The sequence below is a fragment of the Arvicola amphibius genome, chromosome 11 (assembly GCF_903992535.2).
Source record: "Arvicola amphibius chromosome 11, mArvAmp1.2, whole genome shotgun sequence".
NCBI lineage: Eukaryota > Metazoa > Chordata > Mammalia > Rodentia > Cricetidae > Arvicola > Arvicola amphibius.
Window position 1 is genome coordinate 96,514,229 of NC_052057.2, and position 23,494 is coordinate 96,537,722.

At 41.2% G+C, this 23,494-nt stretch overlaps 1 protein-coding gene across 10 annotated transcripts in view; it reads right to left on the reverse strand.

Moving 5' to 3' along the window:
- Positions 1–23,494, reverse strand: part of Rnf38 (ring finger protein 38) — a 119,013-nt gene that overhangs the window by 25,964 nt on the left and 69,555 nt on the right. For 2 of the 10 annotated variants that reach the window (XM_038347620.2, XM_038347619.2), the window contains exons 1-2: positions 12,903–13,040; positions 5,071–5,220 (exon numbers count right to left, since the gene is read on the reverse strand). The exons of 1 other annotated variant lie outside the window; for it this stretch is intronic. In XM_038347620.2, coding sequence (XP_038203548.1) covers positions 5,071–5,220; positions 12,903–12,911 — 159 coding nt within the window. In that variant the 5' untranslated portion in view covers positions 12,912–13,040. Of the gene's footprint in view, positions 1–5,070; positions 5,221–12,902; positions 13,041–13,210; positions 13,622–13,698; positions 13,778–23,494 lie in introns of those variants that run through there. 7 more of the 10 variants (XM_038347628.2, XM_038347626.2, XM_038347621.2 and 4 more) reach the window with 7 other exon arrangements.

Consider the following 23,494-nt stretch of genomic DNA (forward strand, 5'->3'; position numbering starts at 1 on the left):
TTGACCTTTCCAAATTATTTAGTAGGTGTATCACCAAACTATCACCTACCTATATTCTCTTAATGATATTATTTAAATATACTTGTTTTAATTTTAATAAGAAAGCTAGTTTTTATATTCCGAGAATTCCCAACAACACACACAAAGGCAAGATTCTGCCAGTAGCCCAGGCAGGCATCCAACGTGCTTAATAGCTAAGAGTGACTTCAAACTTCTAATCCTCTTGCCACCTTGTCCTGACTGCTGGAGTTAAAGGCCCAGTTTATGTGGTACCCCAGTACAGATGTTTTTGTTTTTGAAGACAGTGTCTAAGTAACCCAGGCTAGCCTTGAACCCACAGAAATCCACTTGCCTACCTCCTGAGCATTGGAATTAAAAAGGTGTGCTATTTCTGATATATGAGTCCCAGTGATATATTTGGTGCTGATAGAACCCAACTCCAACAACCACTGAATTCAGATAGATGGGACCGCCTTTTTAAAAGAAAATTTTGTTTTGAATTCTCGGGTGGAGAATTCTTTATTCTAACAGTGAGCTAACTTTTCAATGTACCAGATGTCAACAATTTAAATGTCTAAGATGTTAAATCATAGTTACTATCTCTAGTTTACAGAACAGGTGTACAGATTAGGAATCAAGGGAAGAAAGAAGGCAGGCAGGTATAGACGTATTTTAACAATGAGATTCAAAGAGAAGCAGAAGCAGGTTCCAGGTTCTTCCTGAGGACTAAAATGTGCCTGACTTTAGCAACCACTGCACTTGTCAAAGATGCCATTCCAAAGGAGGAAGGAATCAGCCTGTTCTGGGAGAGCTGTAAAAGTTCACCTTGACTGTCAACATGAAGGGTAGAGAGTAACCATTGACTCAGCCTGTGAACATGTCTTTTTCTAAATGAGATTCTGAGGCAAGAAGATCCATCCTAAAAATGGTGGCCCCAGTCCATGGGTTGGTGTTTTAGACTGAACCAAGAAAGTTGAGCAACACTTGTCTCTGTCTTTAATGTGAGGCACCCCACTGCTCCTTGTTCCCACTGCCACGATGGAGCATGACCTCAAACTGTAAGCTAAAAATCAGCCTCCCTGCCAGACTGGTCAGGTGCTTTGCTGTAGCAACAAGAGAATCAGAATTTCATCTTAGATCAAGCACAGCGTGATCTAAAAGTCTCTAATTCTTCAAACTCCCAGACTTTTTCTACAAGTCTTCTTAAAAAATATGAGGTTTCTCATTTCATCTTTACCCCCCTAAAAAAAGCCAACTGAATAAACTCCAGGGACAACAAACTCACTGAATTTTATCCACCTTACATAAATTTTCTTTCAGATAGTAATAAAGTTTACAAAATTTCCTGCTTTCCCAGGCTTATGTTTTCATTCATCTCAAAATGTATAACAAAAATAAATGTTACCCTTTACTGGCAAATTGCTTATATACTCTGTTATTTTTCTGCAGCTCTTACATTTACAAGCTTACATCAAATTATGCTCAGATATACTTAAATATGTTTTTATTAGTGAGGCTAACTGAAAGACAACTATCCCTTATTTATACATGGTGTATTAAATTATTCTTTCTCACCTGACAGGTTATATTTTCATGGTTATGATACTCTTGAAAGAGTTCATTACATAGCCCTAGTTCTCAATCAGGTAATACATACACAATATTCCTTAATTATAAAATAAAGTCAACAATGACACAAAAAATTTGAATCATGGGGGTTTTTGTTTGCAACTAAAAGGTGTAGTATAAAACAAGCAAAATAAACAGGAAGCAGGCGGGGAGATGACTCAGTAGGCTAAGCACCTGCCATGCAAGCCTAAGGACCTGAGCTCTATCCACAAAACACACTAAAAAGCAAAGCTGATGCCAGCACTGGGGAATGGATGTAGACAGAAGGGTCCCTACTGTGATGAGCTCTGGGCCACCAAGATTCTAAATCAAGAGACAAGGTGCAAGGTACTAGAGGAATAAGGTTGACCTCTGCATCAACACAAGGAAAACAGAAATGTTAACAAGGAACTGTATAAATGACAAAGCTTTCTGCTTACTGACACTGGTGACAGGCTAGGGAGACAGCCCAGTCACTAAAAGCCTTAGGACTTGGGCATGAGCCCCAGAACTACTTTCAGAGGGCACATGTGCACATATGTGCAGCTCCAGTGCCTGGAAGGCCCAGACAGGCAGATCTCTGGTGCTCCGCCAAGCTAGCCTCCTTGTCTCCAGGCTAGTGAGAACTGTCAGAAACAAGAGCAAGGAATCAGAGTAATGTTCTCTGCTAAATTGTTTTTTTTTTTTTTTTTTTTTTTCCAAGATAGGGTAACAGCCCTAGCTGTCCTGGAACTCATTCTTGTATACCATATCTGACCTTGAATTTATAGAGATTCACCTTCCTCTGCCTTCCAAGTGCTGGGATTAGAGATGTGCGCCACCGCTGCCCTTCTAAATTGCTTTAATAATGAACCATATATCCAACTCCATGTTTGCAATAAAAATAAATATTTTATGCTTAAAGAAGGCTACAGGAGGACTGGAGAGATGGCTCAGAGGTTAAGAGCACTGACTGCTCTTCCAGAGGTCCTGAGTTCAAATCCCAGCAACCACATGGTGGCTCACAACCATTTGTAATGAGATCTGGTGCCCTCTTCTGGCCTGCAGGCATATATGGAGGCTGAACACTGTGCATATAATAAATAAATAAATCTTTAAAAAAAAAAAAAAAGACTACAGGAGAGTTCTTGGAAAATAGGAACTTCACCTAGAAAACAGAGGGGGGCTTTGAGAGAAAGAGAAAAAAAAAATGGTTGAACCTGGCAAGAGGCAGGTGAATCACAAGTTCAAAGCTAGTCTGAACAATACAGCAATCTTTGTCTCAAAATTTTAACAAACTATAACCCAACAAACAAACAAAAAGGAAGGCAGGAATGGAGAGATGGTTTAACACTTAAGAGAACATATTGCTTTTCCAGAGTTTGGCTCCCATTACCCAGGTAGGTGGATCACATCTTGTCACAGCTCCAAGGGAAGGGGCTGTTCATGTGCTCACAGGTGTACACACACACATGCACACAATTGCAAGCACACATGTAGTGATATTTTGTTTGTGTTTTAACAAATAAAAGCTTGCTTGAAGATCAGAGTGCAGAGCTAGGCCACTATAGATTGGGTGGTGGTGGCCCAGTACTTGGGAGTTCCATGTCTTTAATCCCAGCACTAGAGAGGTGGAGACAGAAGGGATATGGCTGGGTAGAGAGAGGAATATAAGGCGGGAGGAGACAGGTGCTCAGATGCAGTCTGAGGCAGCAGTCTGAAGCAGTCAGTCTGAGAACAGGATCACCTTTGATCTGAGCATTGGTAGAGGTAAGAATTTTCCAGGGGCTGGTTGCTCTGCTTAACCCCTGATAGCTGACTCTGAGTTTTTAGTAAAACCAATTAGAATTCACGTTACACACATGCACACAAATCAATCTTAAAAAAAAAAAAAAAAAAACTTTTAGAAAGAGGGCAAAATACAAGTTACAAAGGTGGTCCCAGTAGAGGCCTGAACTGACCAACTGGTTGACCTAAAACTACTATATAGACCAGGCTGTACTCCAACTCAGAGATCTGTCTGTTTCTACCTCCCAAACTGGGCTAAATGCATGTGAGACCATGCCCAGCCTTAAGTTAGTTCTTTTCCTTTCTTGTTTGGTTTATTTGTTTTTTGAGACAGGGTCTCTCTATGTAGCCTTCGCTGTCCCAGACTGATCTTCAACCTGTAGAAATCAACCTCCATCAGCCTCAGGAGTGCTGGGGTTGAAGGTGCTTGCTATCAAGCCTGGCTTTAAATTTCTTAAATATTAGCCACTTACTAATACTGAACTTCTGTGTACAGATAATTCTGTCATTAACATGGTAGTCAATATGCCATTCACTTCAGAGACAACTAGACCTCCTAAAACAGTTGTGTTAGATACTTACAAAATGTATGTAGAGACATGCATGTAGATATTTAAAGGTAGTGCAATATAGAAAACATGACACAGCGAGAATCTGAGGCGTCCCTTGATCTAAAGTGTACACCTTGGTGAACTTTTTAAAGCTTATTTCCTTACCTAGAACAAGATGCCCAGTTTATTCTCAGAGTTAAACACATAGAGAATCCAGCACAAATTCTAAAAGGAACACCAGAGTGAAATACCCTGGGTTACCTACGGGTACTGACAGAACTAACACGTCAAACAACGTTCCTTTACCAGCTCCAGGTGCTAACCTGCCACTTCTAAAGAAAAAAAAAAAGAAGTGGCATACACACGCACGCACGCACCTACCATTCAAAAGCTATTCTGTAAATGTGGCTTATTTTGAAATCAGTAATACTGATTTCCATTATTAAAGCATGCTTCCCCAGGAATATAGAGTCAAAATTCAGAAGCCAGTGATTGGTATGAACAGATACAAGGAATCTTGATGGTTTTAAAATATGTACACTGGTTTTTACCTTATATTAAAATTTTTATCAAAATATTTTTCATTCGTAGGTACCAAGAGATACAGAAATGTACTCTTTCAGAAATATGTATCACTATAAAATTCTGGGCACTAAGCAAATAAGTAGCAATGGCTTAAAATACGTGTTTCATTTTTTTCCTTTCCTACACACCTTACATATTTTAGTATCTCCTATTTTATTGAGACAGGGTTTATCTGTGTAACAGCCCTAGCTGTCCTGGAACTCTCTCTGTAGACTAGGTTGGCTTTGAACTCACAGAGATCTGTCTGCCTCTGCTGGGCTTTGTCTTCTATATTTTCTTACAGAAACTGAATGATTTGGACAAATGATTAAGACAAAAAAGATTTTTTTTCAAACAGAATATTAAGTGGTCAAATAATGAGCAGAGGTAGCTCACGAGAAGACATTTTTCAGAAAAGCTGACTGAAACCTACACCGAAGACGCCCTCTAAGAAGAGCATTTACTTCCACACACAACAGAAAGAAAGAGGCTACAGAGATGTTTGTTTAAGTCTTCCAAGAAACAAGTTAGAATGTGTGATTCTCAGCTCTGTGTAAGAGAAGGGTAAACATATAAGAACCTGGAAGAAAGCTTTGAAGTGAGCATCCTCTTGAACGGTAGTGTTCTGATCACTTGGGAGAAGAGGGACCAGGCTCTGAAGTCTCACCCTTTCACAAATCACCTTGTTAGGATGGCCAGGCAGAGGTGCTGAATTGGCCCCGGGAGATATCTGGGAAAAAGAGGGAGAAGAAAAGGATAGTTCATGGCTAGCCATACCAATATGGAGAATCAAGCCTATGAAGGACAGTTTGGGTTTTGTGGTATCTAATAATTCTATCAGCAGAGATATTAAGGAAAAAAAGTAACTTTAAACATCAAAATACACAACAGGCAGAGACTGCCTCTAGTAATGGAGTTTCCCATACAAAAAGTCTTGGGATAAAAACATTATAGCTCAGGAATCTAAGTCCCTGATCCTCAAATTTCTACTGATAACCTCTTTCTCTGGTGTTAATTCTAAAACCCTAATGGTGAGGTTTCATGGTAGGAACAGTGACGGATGTCTGCCCAGACTGTATTTGTCCCCTCAACGTGTCCCCACTTTCAGCTGACCTTCTAAGTGACCACGGTGACAAAGATTTGACATGATTTATGGCAAAACTTCTATACTCTCAGCTGTAAGACTGTACAACAGATAACAAATAGTAATCTTCTGTTTAACTGGGGCTGGCATTTCCACTCTATTCAACAAACTAGCTCTGTTCATTCAGTACTAAGAAGGCTGAGGCAAGAATATTCCAAATTCTAAGCTAGCCTGACCTAGACATCAATCCTGTCCAAGATAAGAAGGAAGGAAGGAAGGAAGGAAGGAAGGAAGGAAGGAAGGAAGGAAGGAAGAAGATGCTTAAACAGTAACAAAAGGACAAACAACAAAAACAGAAAACTAGAAGCTTTGCTAAGGAACCAAAGATAAACTCATAAGCCTGAAAGTAAACAACTACCACTTAAGGCTAGACTGTAGGTTAAACACCCTTAAACTCATGTGATACTTAATCATTAAGAACCATGACACTCTTCCACTATGTTGTGATAGTGGAATTCTCCTTGGAGACTCCAAGTTTAAGGTCTTGCTTGTCCTCACACTAACAACCATGTGCTCAATACTATCTGGGTTTTACAGTTACTGCCTCATTCCTTCCCTCAGTGTTAGACTTGAGAATCTCCTTGTGACGGGCACTAAACAAAAAGGCAAGAAGAGTATGCTATAAAAGGAGGAGGAATGGGGGGAAGTAAAAGAAACAAGTAAATCATTGTATAGCAAGTATTTTGATAACAGCAGTCACCGAGTGCTATGCTCTGGTAACTGGCAGAGAGCAGGGTAGCACGGAAACTGACATCTTTAGTCTGGTGAGCAGTAAAGAAGATGCTAGCTAGGAAAGCAGACAACACGACACTGAATGTCTTCTCTAGCCCGCCTCTAACTCTGTTGTTGGTGTGTTAGAAACCTGACACACAATTCTATCTACTGCCAAAGACCCACTACCACCACCTACAAGTTAGAAGAGAGTACTTGTTAGTTTACTACACAAATGTTTTTGGACAGAAACTAGTTTACCTCTGTATTGCAAACACGATGTGCTAATGTTCTTTACTTTTATGATTATGTACTGCTGGAATGTTTTTGTCTTCCAAATGCTAAGGCAGACACACACACACACAACTTACTTACTTAAAGGAACTAAGCTGTAAAGATTTTTTTTAAAACCCCAATGAGTTTATTTTAATTAAAAATGCGAAGGCCAGCAAGATGGCTAAGTGGATAAAGGCCCTTGCCACCAATCCTGATGACCCGAGTTAGATCCTTGGACCCACATGGTGGGAAGGAGAACCGAGCCCTCCACGTGCAATGGTTTGATGTGCACCCCCCCAGACACACGTGAGAGGGCGTGACACAACAGGTGTGGCCGCTACAGATGGTGTTAGATGCTGTAGGCAACAAATACTGGACCAGACCTGGTCTGGAAGTAAAAGGTAGATTGATTTCCAGCAGCAAAAGAAGAAAGCTCTTTCAGCCTTGCAAATAGCTTATGCCTGTAGTCACAGCACTCTAGAGGCTGAGACAGGGCTGCTTCCGGACCAGTCTTACACAGCAAGTCCTTTTCCCAAAACAACAACAAACATGTCCAAAGCAGATTAGAGGTGTATTTGCCATTTTTGATCATCATTCAATAAGAAACTTCACAAACTTCCCCCAAATGAGCTGTTCTTCTGCCAGTTTTGTACTCTACTTATAATTCTCTTATGCCTTTTATTTCCACAGTAAGTAAATTATGTAGCATTTTCCCCCTTTACAAAAATATATGAATGTTTTGTCTGTGGGTGTCTGTGCACCACGTACATGCCAGATACCCCTGGAAAGTGCTGGATCCCCTGAACAGTTGTGAGCGCCAAATGGGTACTAGGTTTTGAACCTGCGTCCTCTGCAGGAGCACTCAGTGCCCAAACTGTCTTACAAATCACAAGTACAAGAACCTGGCTGGTAAAACAGAAATCAGAGTCGGCTTTATTCTTCATTCTTTGATCCTTTCGAGATTTTAAGATTTCCATCATCAGGGGTTGGAGAGATGGCTCAGAGTTAAAAGCCACTGGCTGTTCTTCTAGGATACTGGCTCAATTTCTAGCACCCACATAGCAGCTCACAATTGTAACTCCAGTTCCCAGAGGATCTAACACAGACATACACGCAAGCAAAACACCAATGCACATAAAAAATAATAAATCATCAAAAAATAATTTAAAAAATATTTCCAGCCGGGAGGTGGTGACGCATGCCTTTAATCCCAGCAAGGAGAAAGAGGCAGGTGGATCTCTGTGAGTTCAAGGCCAGCCTGGTCTACAGAGCAAGGTCCAGGACAGCCAGAGCTGGTACACAGAGAAACCGTGGGGGGGGAGGGGGAGAACAAAACAACAACAACAAAAATATTTCCATCATTATAAGTAAAACAAACAGAAAACTAGTACCCTTGGCTCCTGCTTTCAAGTATATCTTTTCCTACTTACAATAATCTCCTTTTGTCAGAAACTTCATTATCTATAAACAAAGGACAAACAACATGGTGGGAAGAGTTATACTCAAATCCTATAGTACCCACAATAAAACCCTGCTGGGCTTGCTCAAAACCAGCACAGACCTTCACAATAAGTTCACAGAAACATTTTATTTGTGGGTTATATATGGTAAGCAAACTTTCTATATAAGATGTCACCCTAAATTCTCATCAATCTAATCCTCCCTGTTCCACTTGATAGAGCAGATTCCATTGATGGGGGTGGGAAGAGGGGAGGCACCAAAGTGGGAGTGCTTTTCAGAGTAATTAAGATTCCAAAGGGGGCTTTTAAGTTAATCAGGAGGGAAACCATCACTAAGAGGGCCTGACTTAATTAGAGGAAGTTCTAAAAACAGAACTGAGCCATTCTTGAGGAAGCTCTCCTATCAGCACTCTGAAAGGCTGAGAGAAAAGGGAGCCACAGAGCAGGGAACTGAGGACAGCAGGCTTAGGGGCTGGAGAAGTTCAACTGAGAATGAGTAAAATCAACCAATGATTTCAAACTAAAGAATCTGAACTCCAGCCAGGTAAGATAAGAAGACCCAGTAGCTAACTCATACCAGGGTGTCTCATGCAAGGTTTTTGTTTGGTTAGTTGATTTTTAAAGGCAGGGCCTCACTATGTAGCTCTGGTTGTTCTAGAACTCATAAGTAGACCATGTTAGCCTTGAACTCAGAGACCTGTTGTCTTTGCCTACCAAAATCTGGAATTAAAGTCCTATGACACCATGCCTGGCCTTGACAAAAGTTAATTTTAAAGTAACAGATTTTTGTAACTAAGATTCCCAGTCACCAGATAAATGCAACAGAAAGCTAACATGGTAACACAACTAAAATGAAATGAATAACTCAAACTTTCCTCATGAAAGCACAAACTAAGACATTTTTACAGGGTTAGGATATTCAGTGGTGGGCATTTGCCTAGCACATACAGGACCTTATATTTGATTCCTCAGAGCCCCCTCCCTACTCCAAGGATACCATTATTTAAACAATATAGCAATAAAATAAAATCTCAACCTGATAGTAGTTAACTTCATGCCAGGAAATGAAATTGGGCGCTGTGCTGACTAGTTTTTGTCAACTGGACACAAACTAGAGTCTCATCTAAGAAAGGCAACTGCAATAGAGAAAATGTACCATAAAATTGGCCTATAGGATGGGCATGGTGGTACACACCTTTAACACAGCAGAAAGATCTGTATTCAAGACCAGCATGCTCTACATAGTGAGTCCCAAGCTAGTAAGAGCTGCACAGTGAGACCCTCTCTCAAATAAAAAAATATATACTTTTTTTTAAAGGACTGTATGAGGCACTTTCTTGACTAATGACTGGTGTGGAAGCAGGCTTGCTGTAAGCAAGCAGTGCGCCATCCCTGGGCAGTGGTCCTGGACCACACTAGAAGGAAAGCAGGCTGAGCAAACAGTAAGCAGTGTTCTGCATCTTCTACTTCAGTTCCTGCCTCCAGATTCCTCACCTAACTTCCCTTCATGATGGACTATAAACTATAAACGCAAAATAAATCGTCCCCCCGCCCCAAGTTCTTTTGGTAACGGTGTTTATCACAGCGATAGGAAGCAAACTATGGCAGGCTCTCTGATCTTAATACACTGTACAGCAGGTTTAACTGAACTGATTAAAGCCATGCACCTCAGAAAGATCAAACCTTAGAATCTATTAATTCACTAGCCTATCTTGTAGTTTGACTTTAAAAATAACATTGTGGTGGCTCACACCTTTAATCACAGTACTTGGGAGGCAAAGGCAGGCAGATCTCTGAGTTCATGGCCAGCCTAGTCTATAAAGTGAGTTCCAGGGAAACCCTGTCTTGGAAAACAAAACAAAACAATCAATCAATATAAAAATTAACTTGTTACTTTATAAAAACTGTTCAAGTCATAATTTCACTGATTTTTCCTTGGTTAACCTTAAGGTTGTACCATAGTCCTGAATGGATACAATTCTGTCTGTGTCTGTCTGCAACTGCTGGGCATTACTGACATTTGATAACAATGTTCGGGATGCATCTGCACAGGACCTTCTTGTTTTTCAGTGTTCGTTCACACACAACTCCATGACTAACTCACTGAGAACAACTGAAAGGAAGACTAATGTTTACATGGTGAGCATCGATGCATTAGTAGTTTATGATAGTTTCTGTTTAACAGGGCCCTTCTGTTTGATAGTTATTACATCAATAACCAACAATTTAATCCTGTGGCACATAACTGCAGAGCTCTGGGGAATCACAAGTGCAAACCCCAGCTACACAGCAGACGAGGCCAGTTTGATCTGTAGGAGACCTTGTCTCAACGAACAAGTTGAATTAAAACAAAACAAAAATTAGGGGTAAATATGTGGAACATCATAAATCTGAAATAAATTTTAGTTTAGAAAACATACATTGTGTTTAGCACTGTGTCACTATTACCAAAAGTGTGTGTCACAGAATATATTCAACTGAGAGAATAATCTCCCAAACTAACCAAATTAGCTTCTCTGAATTGCCAAAAGTTTAGTATGAATTTGTTTAGAATGAAATAAGCTAATTAAAACTTGGGGTGCTAAGGACAAGGCTCAGTGAGTAATGTGCTTGCTGCACAAGCATGAGGTCTTGAGTTCCAATCCCAGAGCCCACATAAAGCCTGGCAGAGCAGAGTGCATCTGTAATGCTTGTGCTGCTGTGGCGAAGTGAGCAGCTGACAGGAGAGTCCTGACACTCTTCAGTCAGGTGGCCTGGTGTCGAAGCAGTGTGTAAATGACCCTGTCTCAAGATGGAAGTTAAGGATCAATACCTAAGGTTGTCTTCTGACCTCTGCACGTTTTGGTGAGTCATCTTTTGAAGTCACCAGAATTAATTGGGGCAAAAACTGGTAATAAACCCATTTCAGAGAGGGTGATCACTACTGTTCAGCACTGAAATTCATGTGTTAAGTAACACTTATTCCCATTCTTGGATTAAGGCAAACTAAGTGGATCTACGTCTTTTGGGGAGCATTCAAAACTAAGGCTGGTAAAAACAACTGAAGACTGCTCCCTTTCCTTTCCCCAGTCCAGAGTTCCACAGCGCAACAGTAAGGGAGAGTAGTGTGGACAGACCAGCTGGGAGAAAATGGGACCATCTGTGTCATCCCTGTGTAAATTTGTATCATCATCTGTGTAAATTCCTCTTTAATTTACTACACAGAATTTACTCATTTATTTTCTTTAGACAATGTCGTAATAGATATAATACCTACTGATAGATGGGATAGAACCAGAACTCTATGGTACAAATGAACACTTACAACACTGTGTTCCCTGCAGAGAAAATGGAAGCAAGCTATGGATTCAGTGAAGCAAAGTCAAACTATATTCATACATGCACTTAATTGGAAAACAAGCAGAAATGTGTAAGGAGTCCTAGACACCATGTGATAATCCAAACAAATCAAGAACTACCTTCTCAATAAAAGGGATTACAAAACAGTGCTGCCAAACCAAAGGCAGCACAAAATGCAGAACAGATGGAACAACGAACATCTTGACTAATCGTGTTTCTACCTTGCTCAGGTATATAACCATTTTTGAGATTTTTATTTTAAGGATTTCTCACCCACATTCCCTTACTTAACCTAAGTAAAAATACAAGCACAGCCAGCCTGGCAATGCTAACACAAGTTAATGAAAAGCCCTACCCAATGCTTAGGGCAGAGGGAGAGACAACAGATCTATACTCTCCATTATGATGCTTGCAAAGTCCCTTAGCAGAGCTTTGTTTCAATCTTCTCAAGTAAAGAAATCTTTGTACCTACCCAGATTTACATTGTCCAGCTTGGTTTAGAACAGGGCCTGGTGGGTGGCTCAAGGCCCAAGCCTATCAACTTCCAGAACCCACAGAGCAGAAGCACAGTGAAAACTAGGGGAGGTTGTCCAATGCATTTATTAGCTTTAAAAAATATATTTTTAAAAAATCAAGATGAGCATAAATTTTAACAAGTGTACAACTACCTTTTAAGACACCACTGGTATTTAACTCCAATTCTTTCTTAACCTACAGAGGATATGAAGCCTACAAGACCTGTGGCTTCATAGGTAGGGGGCAGAACCTACCAGCAGCCTCTAAGTCCTCCAGTTCTTGTAGGAGTAATTCACACCGAAAAATACAAGAATCAACTTTAAAGTAGATGCCTAAATGAATAGGCTTAGGATGAGCAGGTTTTCAAAAGGAAAAATACATTATAGTAGTACATTTATAAACCAGGAGATATTCTATAGCAAGTGTACAATTCAGTGATAGAATTGTCAAAATTGTTGTCTTTTAAGTATTTCACATTTCTGCACCAGATCTGACACGTTTTGATCTTTTTTTTTCATAAGCTGGATTTCTCCATTAGACAGCGTTCCCCCAAATGAACAAAATTTCCTCTATTTCGACTTGCTATGATTCAAATGTGATTGGAATTCTTAAAAGTCTACTTACAAAGCTGTTTGCTATTTACAGAAAGGGTGGTAGGTAAATGTTACAATACTATGCGAAAACAGGAAGAACGGCAGGCTTAAAGATTCTAAGAAACTATTATGTGCGAGCGTCAAAATACATTTCAGTGTTCACCGCTTAATCGCAATTCATACGATGCTAGCGATAACTGTATTTGAGTATTCAACTCTTATGTTCGGTAGAACAAGCGTGCTGAACTTTACTGCATAGCACACACCATTTCAGCAACATAAAAGCGCTCTTCACGCCGTATCAAAGGAAAATAACTTAGTTCTCTTTGGTCTGCCTTGAATAACCCGAAACACTCCCGTTCCAAAAACCAACCTCTCTCATTCTTCAGCCCTGAAATGAAAAACTTCCATCCACTGAGAACAAAAACGGAGAACGCACAGAAACCCGCGGAGGCAGAAGGCCGCGAGAGAGGACCTCTCCGACCGGGTTCTGCGTTCTCCCAGGTGACATCATTTCACCTGCGTCTCGGTCAGGCAGGGGCGGGCCGGTCCCCCGCCGCGGCGGGAACAAAGAGCGCCGGGCTGCCGGGGAAACGTCCGCCAAGCCCGGCTCGCAGGCTCCCAACTTCCCGCAGCTAGTACCGCCCTCACGCGGAAGCCAACGGCCTCCGCGGCCAATACCTGCGAGGGGAGGCTCCGCCCTGCGGGGCTGCTCCCGCCGCTCCGGGCCGGGCCGCTGCCTCCTATTGTGACCGCTCGCCCCGCCCGCGGCCAGCTCGCCAGGGCCACCGTCCCCGGGCGTCCTCGCCCCCGGAACCTGGGTTCCGACTGAGGCGCTGTCACGGCGCTTCCTTCCTCCTGGCACCATCACACGGGCCTCGCCAGGAAACCACGGCTCCACGCCCAGCCCTGAAGCAGCCGGCTAGCGCCTCGGAAGCCCCATGCTCTCCGCCCAGTGTCCCAACCGCCCCGGCCTCCGGAGACTCGCCCGCCAGCTGCAGCTGCACGAGGGCCCCGCCCCGCCCCACTGCACTCCGCTTCGGCGCTCGCGGACCGGCACCGGCCGCGCCGGCGCAGTAGATAGCGCTGCGCGCGCAGGGGATACCCCAGGAGCTAGGTCTCCCACCACTGGATTCCGGACGCCAGCCCCTCCCCACGCCCGCACAGACCTAGCCAGCCAAACGCAGGACCGCCAGAGAGCTCCGCCTCTTCCCCCGCGCCGAGCCCCCTTTGTTTCCACCCGCGGGGGCGGGGCTGCGCGTCCAGGCCGCTCGGGCCAGTTCCGGCAACAGAGCTGGTGCGCAGCACCCCTGCGCAGCCCCGCCCAGGACCAGCACTAGAAGGTGGAGAGGTGGGGCAGCGCTTTCCAGCGCCCGCTCCAGCCAAGCAACTCAGCAGTGGAACAGTAAATCTCACAATATGTATTACGGAAGAAGTAGGAATTTTTATTGATGTAGAGACAGGGTCTCACAACAGAGTAAGCAGGCTTGTATCTAACTTGTCCGATCCTCAGGACGAATCTGACAATCTAGCTCACGACTGAATTCAAGACCCAAAAGAGAATGACAAACTCTATAAATACAAGGAAAAAGATTGCTGAACGCCATTGGAAATTATGAAAAATTGTAATTTATGAAATTAAAAAAGCGGTGGCCTTTTTTAATCAGATACAAATTGGAAGTCTTTAAAAGATATTTAAAAGGTAAAGTGAAACTACAAAGGAGCAATGAGCAGAAAACCCAAACTCCACAGGGCATGGTGGTCTCACACACTGGGGAAGTTGAGAAAGGACTTCTGAGAGGTTGAGGTCCCTCCTGGACTACTGTATTGAAATTCGGTCTAAAAACATAGCGTCGGATGGAAAAGGTGGGGGTAGGAAGAGGGGAAAAAAGACAAAGGAAATCAAGCCAGATTCTACTTCCTTGACTGCTTAAACCTTCCTTCTGCGTCTCAGTGGCATCCATCGGGTAATACAAACAAAACTAAAATGTTTCTAGAGCTTTTTGGACCTTATATAATGCTGATTAATAACACCATATGGTAACTGTGTATATCTGTCATCGGTATCAGACTGAACACCTATTGTGTTCTATTGTGACCCTAACTCCAATGCCCACAATTTCAGGTGCTTAGCAACTGCGGAGTCAAGGAGTCAAAATTCTAGCAATAATTCTACCACAGAGAATCAGGAATGAGTTAGCAGGCACCTGTGAAGCTCTGGCTGCCTCTGCTGGAGTTAAAGGCGACTAGAGGTATTGCCCCTCCACAAAGCTTCTAAATGTTTCCTTAACTCCCAAATCTGATACTTATAAAAACATAGTAAGCGGCATGCTTTTCATGAGGGACACCTGACAACCTTAATGTGGTGGGGCTGAAATTACATCTGAGTAGTTCAACAATAGTCCTGCTAAGTCTTTATTTGCTTTCTTTTTGCACAATTGCAGAGTTGCTTTAAAAACAAAACATAAGAACAAAATCAAAAACAAAACAATCTTTCTGTAGTGGGAAGTGTCTACGACTGCACAGCCCAGAGCTTATCAGCTAACTCGACGTGGCACGCACTTGGAATGTAATTAATACATAGTGAGCTAATAGCATTTTAAACTTGAATATACAATGTCTGAAGGCAAAGCTGTTGCTATGGCAAGAGCTTTTTGAGAACTCTGACTCCAAGGTTCCCCCCTTCACTGGTTTTCATGACAGGTGGAAATTGTGAACTGCCCGGCTATGAAACTTCTTAAAGTATACAAGACATTTAAGTTGTTTTCTAAAAAAAAAAAAAAAAAAGTATCAAATCACAGTCTAGCCGGGCGGTGGTGGCTCACGCCTTTAATCCCAGCACTTGGGAGGCAGAGGCAGGCGGATCTCTGTGAGTTCGAGACCAGCCTGGTCTACAAGAGCTAGTTCCAGGACAGGCTCCAAAGCTACAGAGAAACCCTGTCTCGAAAAACAAAAACAAAAACAAAAAAAAAAAAAAAAAAAAAAAAAAAAAATCACAGTCTAACAAATGAAAAAATACTGAAATGTCTTCAAATGTGTCTGGTAGTTATTTACTGAGATCAGCCCAGGTGCCCCACATTCCAATGCAAAGGAGTAACAGGAGTTATTAGAAACCTTGGTAGGCAGCCACCATCATAGGAACCACAAAAGATTGTAGAGTTGATGGCAACTGAGAGAATTCATGCCACTCCAATTTTGAATCTAGCCTAATTTTCTCAAGGATTTGGCCTCTCTCTGTCTCTCTCTCTGTCTCTGTCTCTCTCTCTCTCTCTCTCTCTCTCTCTCTCTCTCCATTACTCCCCCCACGGACATTACTAACACGAGATTAGTTTTCTACACCTGTAAGTTTTTAACTATAGCTAATAATCTGGTGTCCATCTGTTATGTTACATTATTTAAAAGCTCTTCCAGGCTGGAAGTGTAGCTCAGCGATAGAGCATGAGTCCAGCATGCTGAAGGCTTTGTGCTGCAGCTCCAAAAGTACATGCTGCACACGAACACACACATACACTGTGTATCCATCTCTTCCTTTGCACTTAGATCATTAAGGTATTTTCTAAGAGATCTGGTTTTTTTTTCCTTTTCATGTTTATATATACATATGACCTAGAATTTGATTTCATGAAGTGGTAGTCTAGTTGGTTTTTTCCGGCCAGGTGTGGTGGCATATGCCTCTGATCCCAGCATTTGAGAGGTTAAAGCAGAAGATTAAAAATTCCAGTCCAAGCCGAGTGGTGATGGTGCACGCCTTTAATCCCAGCACTTAGGAGGCAGTGGCAGGAGGATCTCTGTGAGTTAGAGGCTAGCCTGGTCTACAAAGTGAGTTTAAGGACAAACAGGGCTGTTACACAGAGAAACACTGTTCTGAAAAACCAAGAAATTCCAGTCTAGCCTGGATTATATAACAAGACACTGTCTCAAAAAGAAAACAATTCTCACCCCCATGGATTGTGTCCACTGTTTGTCTGTTGAAGGAGGTCATCTTTTCTTTCAAAAGTACTTTGCCTTTTGAGTTTTAATTTTAAAAAAAAGTAGTAATTCTAAAGAAAGAAGAAGAGAGGAAAAGAAAAACAAGGATTTTAATTAGGGCTCCACTGAATCTGGAGATGGATGAAGAGGCAATGACAGCTGACAATGTTGAGACTGCCAACACCTGATCAAGGGGACGCCTTCTCCTTGCTGAGCTCAAGTGTTTCTCAATGACGCTTCACAATATTCTGTAACTGTCTGACATTTTAGCTCTTGGGTTTATTCCAAATGTTTCCTCTAATTCAGTTATTAAATAATATCAACACTTGAGGATTTAAAAAAATATACAGTCTTGCTTAAATTCTGAATATTCAGCCAAAAATAATAAATCTACTTGTTTTTTTTTCCTCTTGCCAACATATATCCATCTTAGTGTCTTACTGCACTAGCTGGTAAGTACTCTCCAGTGCAGAGGGAAATCTCTACTAGACAACTGTCAACACTGACATATGGAGTTTTCAGGATTTGATTTGGTTTGGTTTTGGTAGATCCTGTTAATAACTTAAGAAATGTCTTCTATTTCTAATTTGCTGAAAATGCATGTAAATGGTTGTTTCATTTTGCCAAAACTTTCTTTGTACATCATATTTTTTGTTGTTAATGTATAAATTACATTGGTTGAATTTTGGCTATTAAAGCAACTTTATATTGCTAATAAATCCATTTTGGTTTTATTATATTGTCCTTTAAAAATATTGGTGGATTTTCGTCTGCTTGTATTCTTAAGGACTTTTACTTTGTGCATAGCTATAATTATCCATTTTTAATGTCCACACCAGATTTTACTACAAATATTTTTGTTAGCTTTAGGAAAGATCAGTCTCTGTCTCTGTCTCTCTCTCCTGTGCTCTAGAAATGAATGAAGGTCTGTAGGACCAGTGTACTATACCTTCTCTAAACATTTGGGAAAATTCATTGACTACCAACCTGTACCTGGAATTAGAAATGTTTTAGATGCTTAGTCTTTATTTCTAACTAAGAAGGAAAAAACTATAATATTAGTGTAGATGAGCATGCAGGTACACACACACGCACACACACACGCACATGCACGCGCACACACACAATCTGCTTCAGGAAAACTACAACCCAATCGTTAATTTGGAAAGCAATATAAATATATTTTCAAACACACTACATAAACAATAATTACAAGATTAGAGAAGTACTACTTTATACTCTCAAGTGGTAAACATAAAATTTGTTTTCTAGATTAATTTGCTTTACTACATACTAAGGATTATCAAGATAATGGTTATCTGAAGGACTGATCTTTGAAAAAGGCCATGAGGCTACAGGCCGTATTTCTTATCTGTTTAAATACTTGTATGATAAAATGCCCACTTCCCTCACTGAACTGTAAGTCCTTTGAAGGCAGTTCATTTCTACTTGCCTGACACAGATGCCCATGATGGAAAGATGCTGGATGGCAAAAAGGTTCAAAGAGAGAAAAAAAAGATCATTTCCTATTTTAAGACATGAGAAGCCTGATTAAGAAATGCACATGAAGAATCACTTGTCTTGGCTGGAGCACCCGTCCTCCAGTAACTCACCAAAATGACAAACACAAAGGGAAAGAGGAAGGGCACTCGCCATGTTCTCTAGGCCTTTAGGAAAACACAGAATTACTCCTTTGGCCACATACATGCAAATCTACAAGAAGGGTGATATTGCAGCCATCAGAGGAATGGCCACTGTTCATAAAGGAATGGCCCATAAGTGTTACCATGGCAAAACCAGAAGGGCCTACAATGTCACCCAGCATGCCGTGGGTATCATTGTAAACAAGCTAAAGCAAGATTCTTGCCAAGAGAATTAAGTGTGGACTGAGGATATCAAGCACTCAAAGAACAGAGATGGCTTCCTGAAGCAGGTGAAGAGAAAGGAAGCCAAAGAAAAGGGCACCTGGGTTCAGCCGAAGCATCAGCCTGCTCCACCCAGAGAAGCACACGTTTTTGAGCTGCTGTAGCCCATTCCATACAAATTCATGACCTTATGTCTAAAAAGAAAAAAAGGACCTAAACTGTAAAGTATTTTTCTTAAGTTGAAGTGTGGTGTCTTCTCCCTGAAAGAAAATGTTGAAACAAATTTTAATTGTAATAGTTCACTGTCTCTTTCCTATTCAAATTTTACCAAATCTGTCCTGCTAAATGATTCAGCTTAATGTGCAGAAAATATACTCTTGATTGGAGGGGTGGGGGGAGAAAGGAAGGAAGGAGAAAGAGAAAGAAAGGAAAAGAGAAAGAAAAGAGAAAAAAAGAGAAAGAAAGAGGGAGGGAGGGGGGGAGAGGGGGAGGGAGGGAGGGAGGGAGGGAGAGAAGGAAGGGGGAGAGAGGGAGGGACGGAGGGAAATAAAAATCACCTGTCTAGTCAGAAATGGTGCCACAAATCTTTAATCCCAGAATTTAGGAGGCAAAGACTAGTGGATCTCTATGAAAAGAAGTGAGCCTGGACTACACAGTGAGTTCCAGGATAGCCATGGTTGCATATTGAGACCCTTCTCAAAAGAAAGTAATCAGAGGCAGGCGGATCTCTGTGAGTTCGAGTCCAGCCTGGTCTACAAGAGCTAGTTCCAAGACAGGCTCTAAAGCCACAGAGAAACCCTGTCTCAAAAAACCAAAAAAAAAAAAAAAAAAGAAAGAAAAAAAAAAAAAAGTAATCATTTGTCCTAAACCATTCATATGTAGATATCCAGAGCAAGGCCTTCTTGCTGGAAGCCTCTGAATTCTAATGGTTAATACTGTCAGGAGTTGAGCTGTTCTCACATCCACTGCTAGATATCCTGATGGTGACCCTGATCCAACAAGCTCAGCCTCTACTCCTGAGTTAGTGGTCTTTTGTTTGTGGCCCAATGTCATATTAATCACTCTACCTTGCAGTTATGTACCTACCTGAGTCTTCTGCCCAAACTGAGTCTTAGAATTTGACAAGAGACACAAGAGCTACATGCTACATGCAGTTAATAGTTCAAATGATAAGCAAATATATCACTGAAGTTGTAACTCCATTTTTTCAGTAGGCAGCCTCCTAAGGAGAAATGGGGCGTAAAAAATTAGGGAAAGGTGGGAAAGAGGTGGGAGAAAACCGAACAATAACAAAATGCTTCAAAACTTTTCATGAAGTTTTGCTTACTCTCCTCCCTAAAAATATTTTTTCTACTAAAATCAGGTGAAAACCTGGTAAGATGAAAGCTTATAATGAATGAACAGAACAGCCTAGCCACCAAGCAGGCCAAGACTACACTACAAACCATTCACATAAGCGGTTTCACAAGAAATGGTAACACAGGAAATTTTAATTAGTAGCAACTTCCAATTACAGTTGCTAAAAACCAGAAGGGGGCAGCAAAGGCCCATCCAAACCCAAGCCCACTGAAAGTCTAAGAAGTTACCTCCTGGGCTCTGGGGCAGTGAGTGAGTGCGAACACTGTGAAGTGATATAGAGGAAGGACCACAGACATTAGCACAACAGAGAAAAAACAGCCAGTAAGGATGAGAAGGGGGTGGAAGAAAATCCAGGCTGAGAAGCCATCAGCCAAGGAACTCAAAAGATTACTAACCTTGCATGCCCAGAATCAACAGAGCGAGAACAGGAAAATAGATTATAGAAAGCCATGTATGTATGGTGCAGCACGTTTCTCTCTATGACAGGATGTATGGAAAGAACTGACCCTGAAGCAATAAGGTTTCCTCTGCGTTGTCTGCCTGTATTTTTAAAAATACATATCCTTAGCCGGGCAGTGGTGGCGCACATCTTTAATCCCAGCACTAGGGAGGCAGAGGCAGGCGGATCTCTGTAAGTTCGAGGCTAGCCTGGTCTACAAGAGCCAGTTCCAAGACAGTCTCAAAGTCTACACAAAGAAACCCTGTCTCTAAAAACCATATATATATATATATATATATATATATATATATATATATATATATATATCCTTTTGTGAATGTCTGTGTGTATGTGATTGTATGCAAGAACATAGCAGTCCCAGGATCTTCTAGCAGTTCTCCTGTTTCCTTTTACTTCCCCCATTGCAGCACTGGGATTACAAATACATGCTATCATGCCCAGCTTTATGTGGGTTCAGGGAATTCAAACTCAGGTCCTCATATTTGGGCAAGTTTTACCCATTGATTCATCTCCCCAGCCCTTTTACAACCTTTTAAAATAGAGCTGATAGGTAACAAAGAGCATCTTGGGAACAACTGTGATTATAACTCTATAATATTGCTCTACAAGCTTAATCTAGGGGCATCCTATCATAACAACATTGCTTTACCAAGTCCACTGTACAGCCAGACACAGGAAACAGCTAAGCACAGATCTGTTATTCTTTCCAATGAAGCCTATATTCTTATTGTTAGGGATGGTCTTTTAATCATGAAAACTCTTGTAAAACATAGTTTTGCATACATTTGAAAATATATCCATAAAAGCAAATTTGTAGCAGTGTAGTTGCTTGTTCAAAGAATATGTGTGTTACTTATTTTTCTAGATATAACCTAAATTGCTCCTAAAATATTGTGCCAATTTTTTAAAACTACAACCAAGAATAAATGCAAATAGTTAAGAGTCTATTCTGGAGCAGAAAACAGCAGTATTTATTTAAGGGCATTGCCTTGGAAAGAAAGTTAACTCTGGGGACAGCAGCAAGCCAAGCACTAGGGCAGGAAGAGAAAAGCTCTGAAGCTGAACTGAGGCCAGTCTACTTTGAGAAGAGCAACACTTCACATCCAAATTAAAAATTCTCTTTGTTTCAATAGCCATCTGTTAAATCTGGGAGGCTTTACTATGGTTTATATGAACTGTAGTAACATAAGAACTGGGCCCATACTTAAGCTAAAAGGACTCATGGACCCAATGTAAATGGCAGCTTGCTGTAAAAGCTAGTGACCAAAGGAACACTGGGTTAAAGGACCTGCTGAAAAGACAATTCTCAGAACACAAACAGACTTCCAGTATCTGAGAGGAGAGGCTGATAAAACTAGCCAGCTGCAGCTAACAGAAGCAACAGGACATTAAGGAGAAGTGTAATCAGTCAGTGAAACAGGAAGTAAAATGAATTTACTTACAAACATGCTTCAAAAAAAATAAAAATAAGATGCTGGTTTAAAGAACTGAAAAACAGCAGCAGAGACCAGTTCCTTCATTTCAGAGATGACCAGGAAAAGAAGATTCACTGAAAAGGAGTATACAGAGACGAGAACCTTAAAGATTTTAGATGCAAGACATACTGCATGTTCTTAGTTGACTGAACCACATGAGCACCTTGTCACTGCACTGTGTTTGAGAAGAAACAAGCTATCTCTAGGGAATCTATCCTAGTGCACCTCATATATCTGCAAAATCACAATTAGTCCAGCTGACATGGCTATGGGGAATCCTAGTACCGTACATGTAAAAAATGTAATATGTAACCTACTCAATGAACTGACTAGTTCCTGCTATGGATATATTTTCATAACGCTGCCAACCCTGAGTGACTCTGAGGACATTTGTGATACACACTCCATATTCACAAAGCCTGCAGCTTCCAACCTATGCCACATTCTGTAGACCTTTCCAAGCTTCATCTCAGATGTGTTGCCTGAGCAGAATTCTAATCAGCACAAATCAAAACTTTAAATTTAAAAAAAAATGCTTAAAACTGTATAACTTTTTATGGGGTAAATACAAAATTTAAGTTCCTACAGAAATCTACTATTTGGGGGGTTTTGTTTTTGTTGCTGTTGAGCAATGGAGTTTCATTTTGATTAAAAATTAAGTATTGTGGCTAGTTTTATGTAAACATGACACAAGCTAGTATCATTTTGGAGAAGGAATTTCAACTGGGAAAATACACCACCAGATTCACCTCTGTATAAGCCTATGGTACATTTTCCTTGCGTGATGAACGATGTGGAAGGGTCCATCTCTCTGTGGGTAGTAACACCCCTGGGCTGGTGGTCCTGGGTACTATAAGAAAGCAGGCTGAGCAGGTCATGAAGAACAAGCCAGTCAGCAAGCAGTTACTTGCTAGTTCCTGCTTCAGTTCCTGTCTCCACGTTTCCATCTTGAACTGGATGGTGAATTACAAACTGTAGACAACCCTTTTCCTCCCCCAATTGTTTTTGTTCATGGTATTTTATCACACAAGACAATATTCCCTTGCGTTCTTGTTCCAATAGTGTTTTACAAAAATAAAATAAGTATATCACATAACAAACAATAGTTTGGAGGCATGAAAATGTCAACAATAATTTGATATATATCACTATATCATACCTCTAGTTACCTCAGTTATTTTACAGTAAAACAAGGTAAAAATCCATGTACGAAAACACACCTAGGCTGGGCAGTGGTGGCACACACCTTTAATCCCAGCACTTGGGAGACAGAGGCAGGCGGTTCTCTGTGAGCTGGAGGCCAGCCTGGTCTACAGAGCTAGTTCCAGGACAGGCTCCAAAGGTACAGAGAAACCCTGTCTCGAAAAACTCAAAAACAAAAGAAAACAAACAAACAAACAAAAATCCCCCACCCAGTTGCATAATGTTAAACATCAAATAAATTCCAGGTAGACCATGAAAGATGATGTGATACAGGATGGCCTCCTGTATGCTGTAAATATGTTTTACCATTGGTTAATAAAGAAGCTGATTTCGCCAAAAGCCAGAGAGAATAGAGTCAGTCGGGGAAATCCAAACAGACAGGGAAAAAGAAGGCAGAGTCAGAGAGGCACCAGCAGTCTCTGGAGAAGCAAGATGTGAGGTAACAAGCCATGAGCCTCATGGTAAAATAAAGAAAAATAGAAATGGATTAATTTAAGTTGTGAGAGCTAGTTAATAATAAACCTAAGCTAATAGGTCAAACCATTTGTAATTAATATTAAGCCTCAGAGTGGTTATTTGGGAACTGGTGCGCGGGAGAGAAATCTCCAGTTACAAGAATGCAAAATTAACAGAA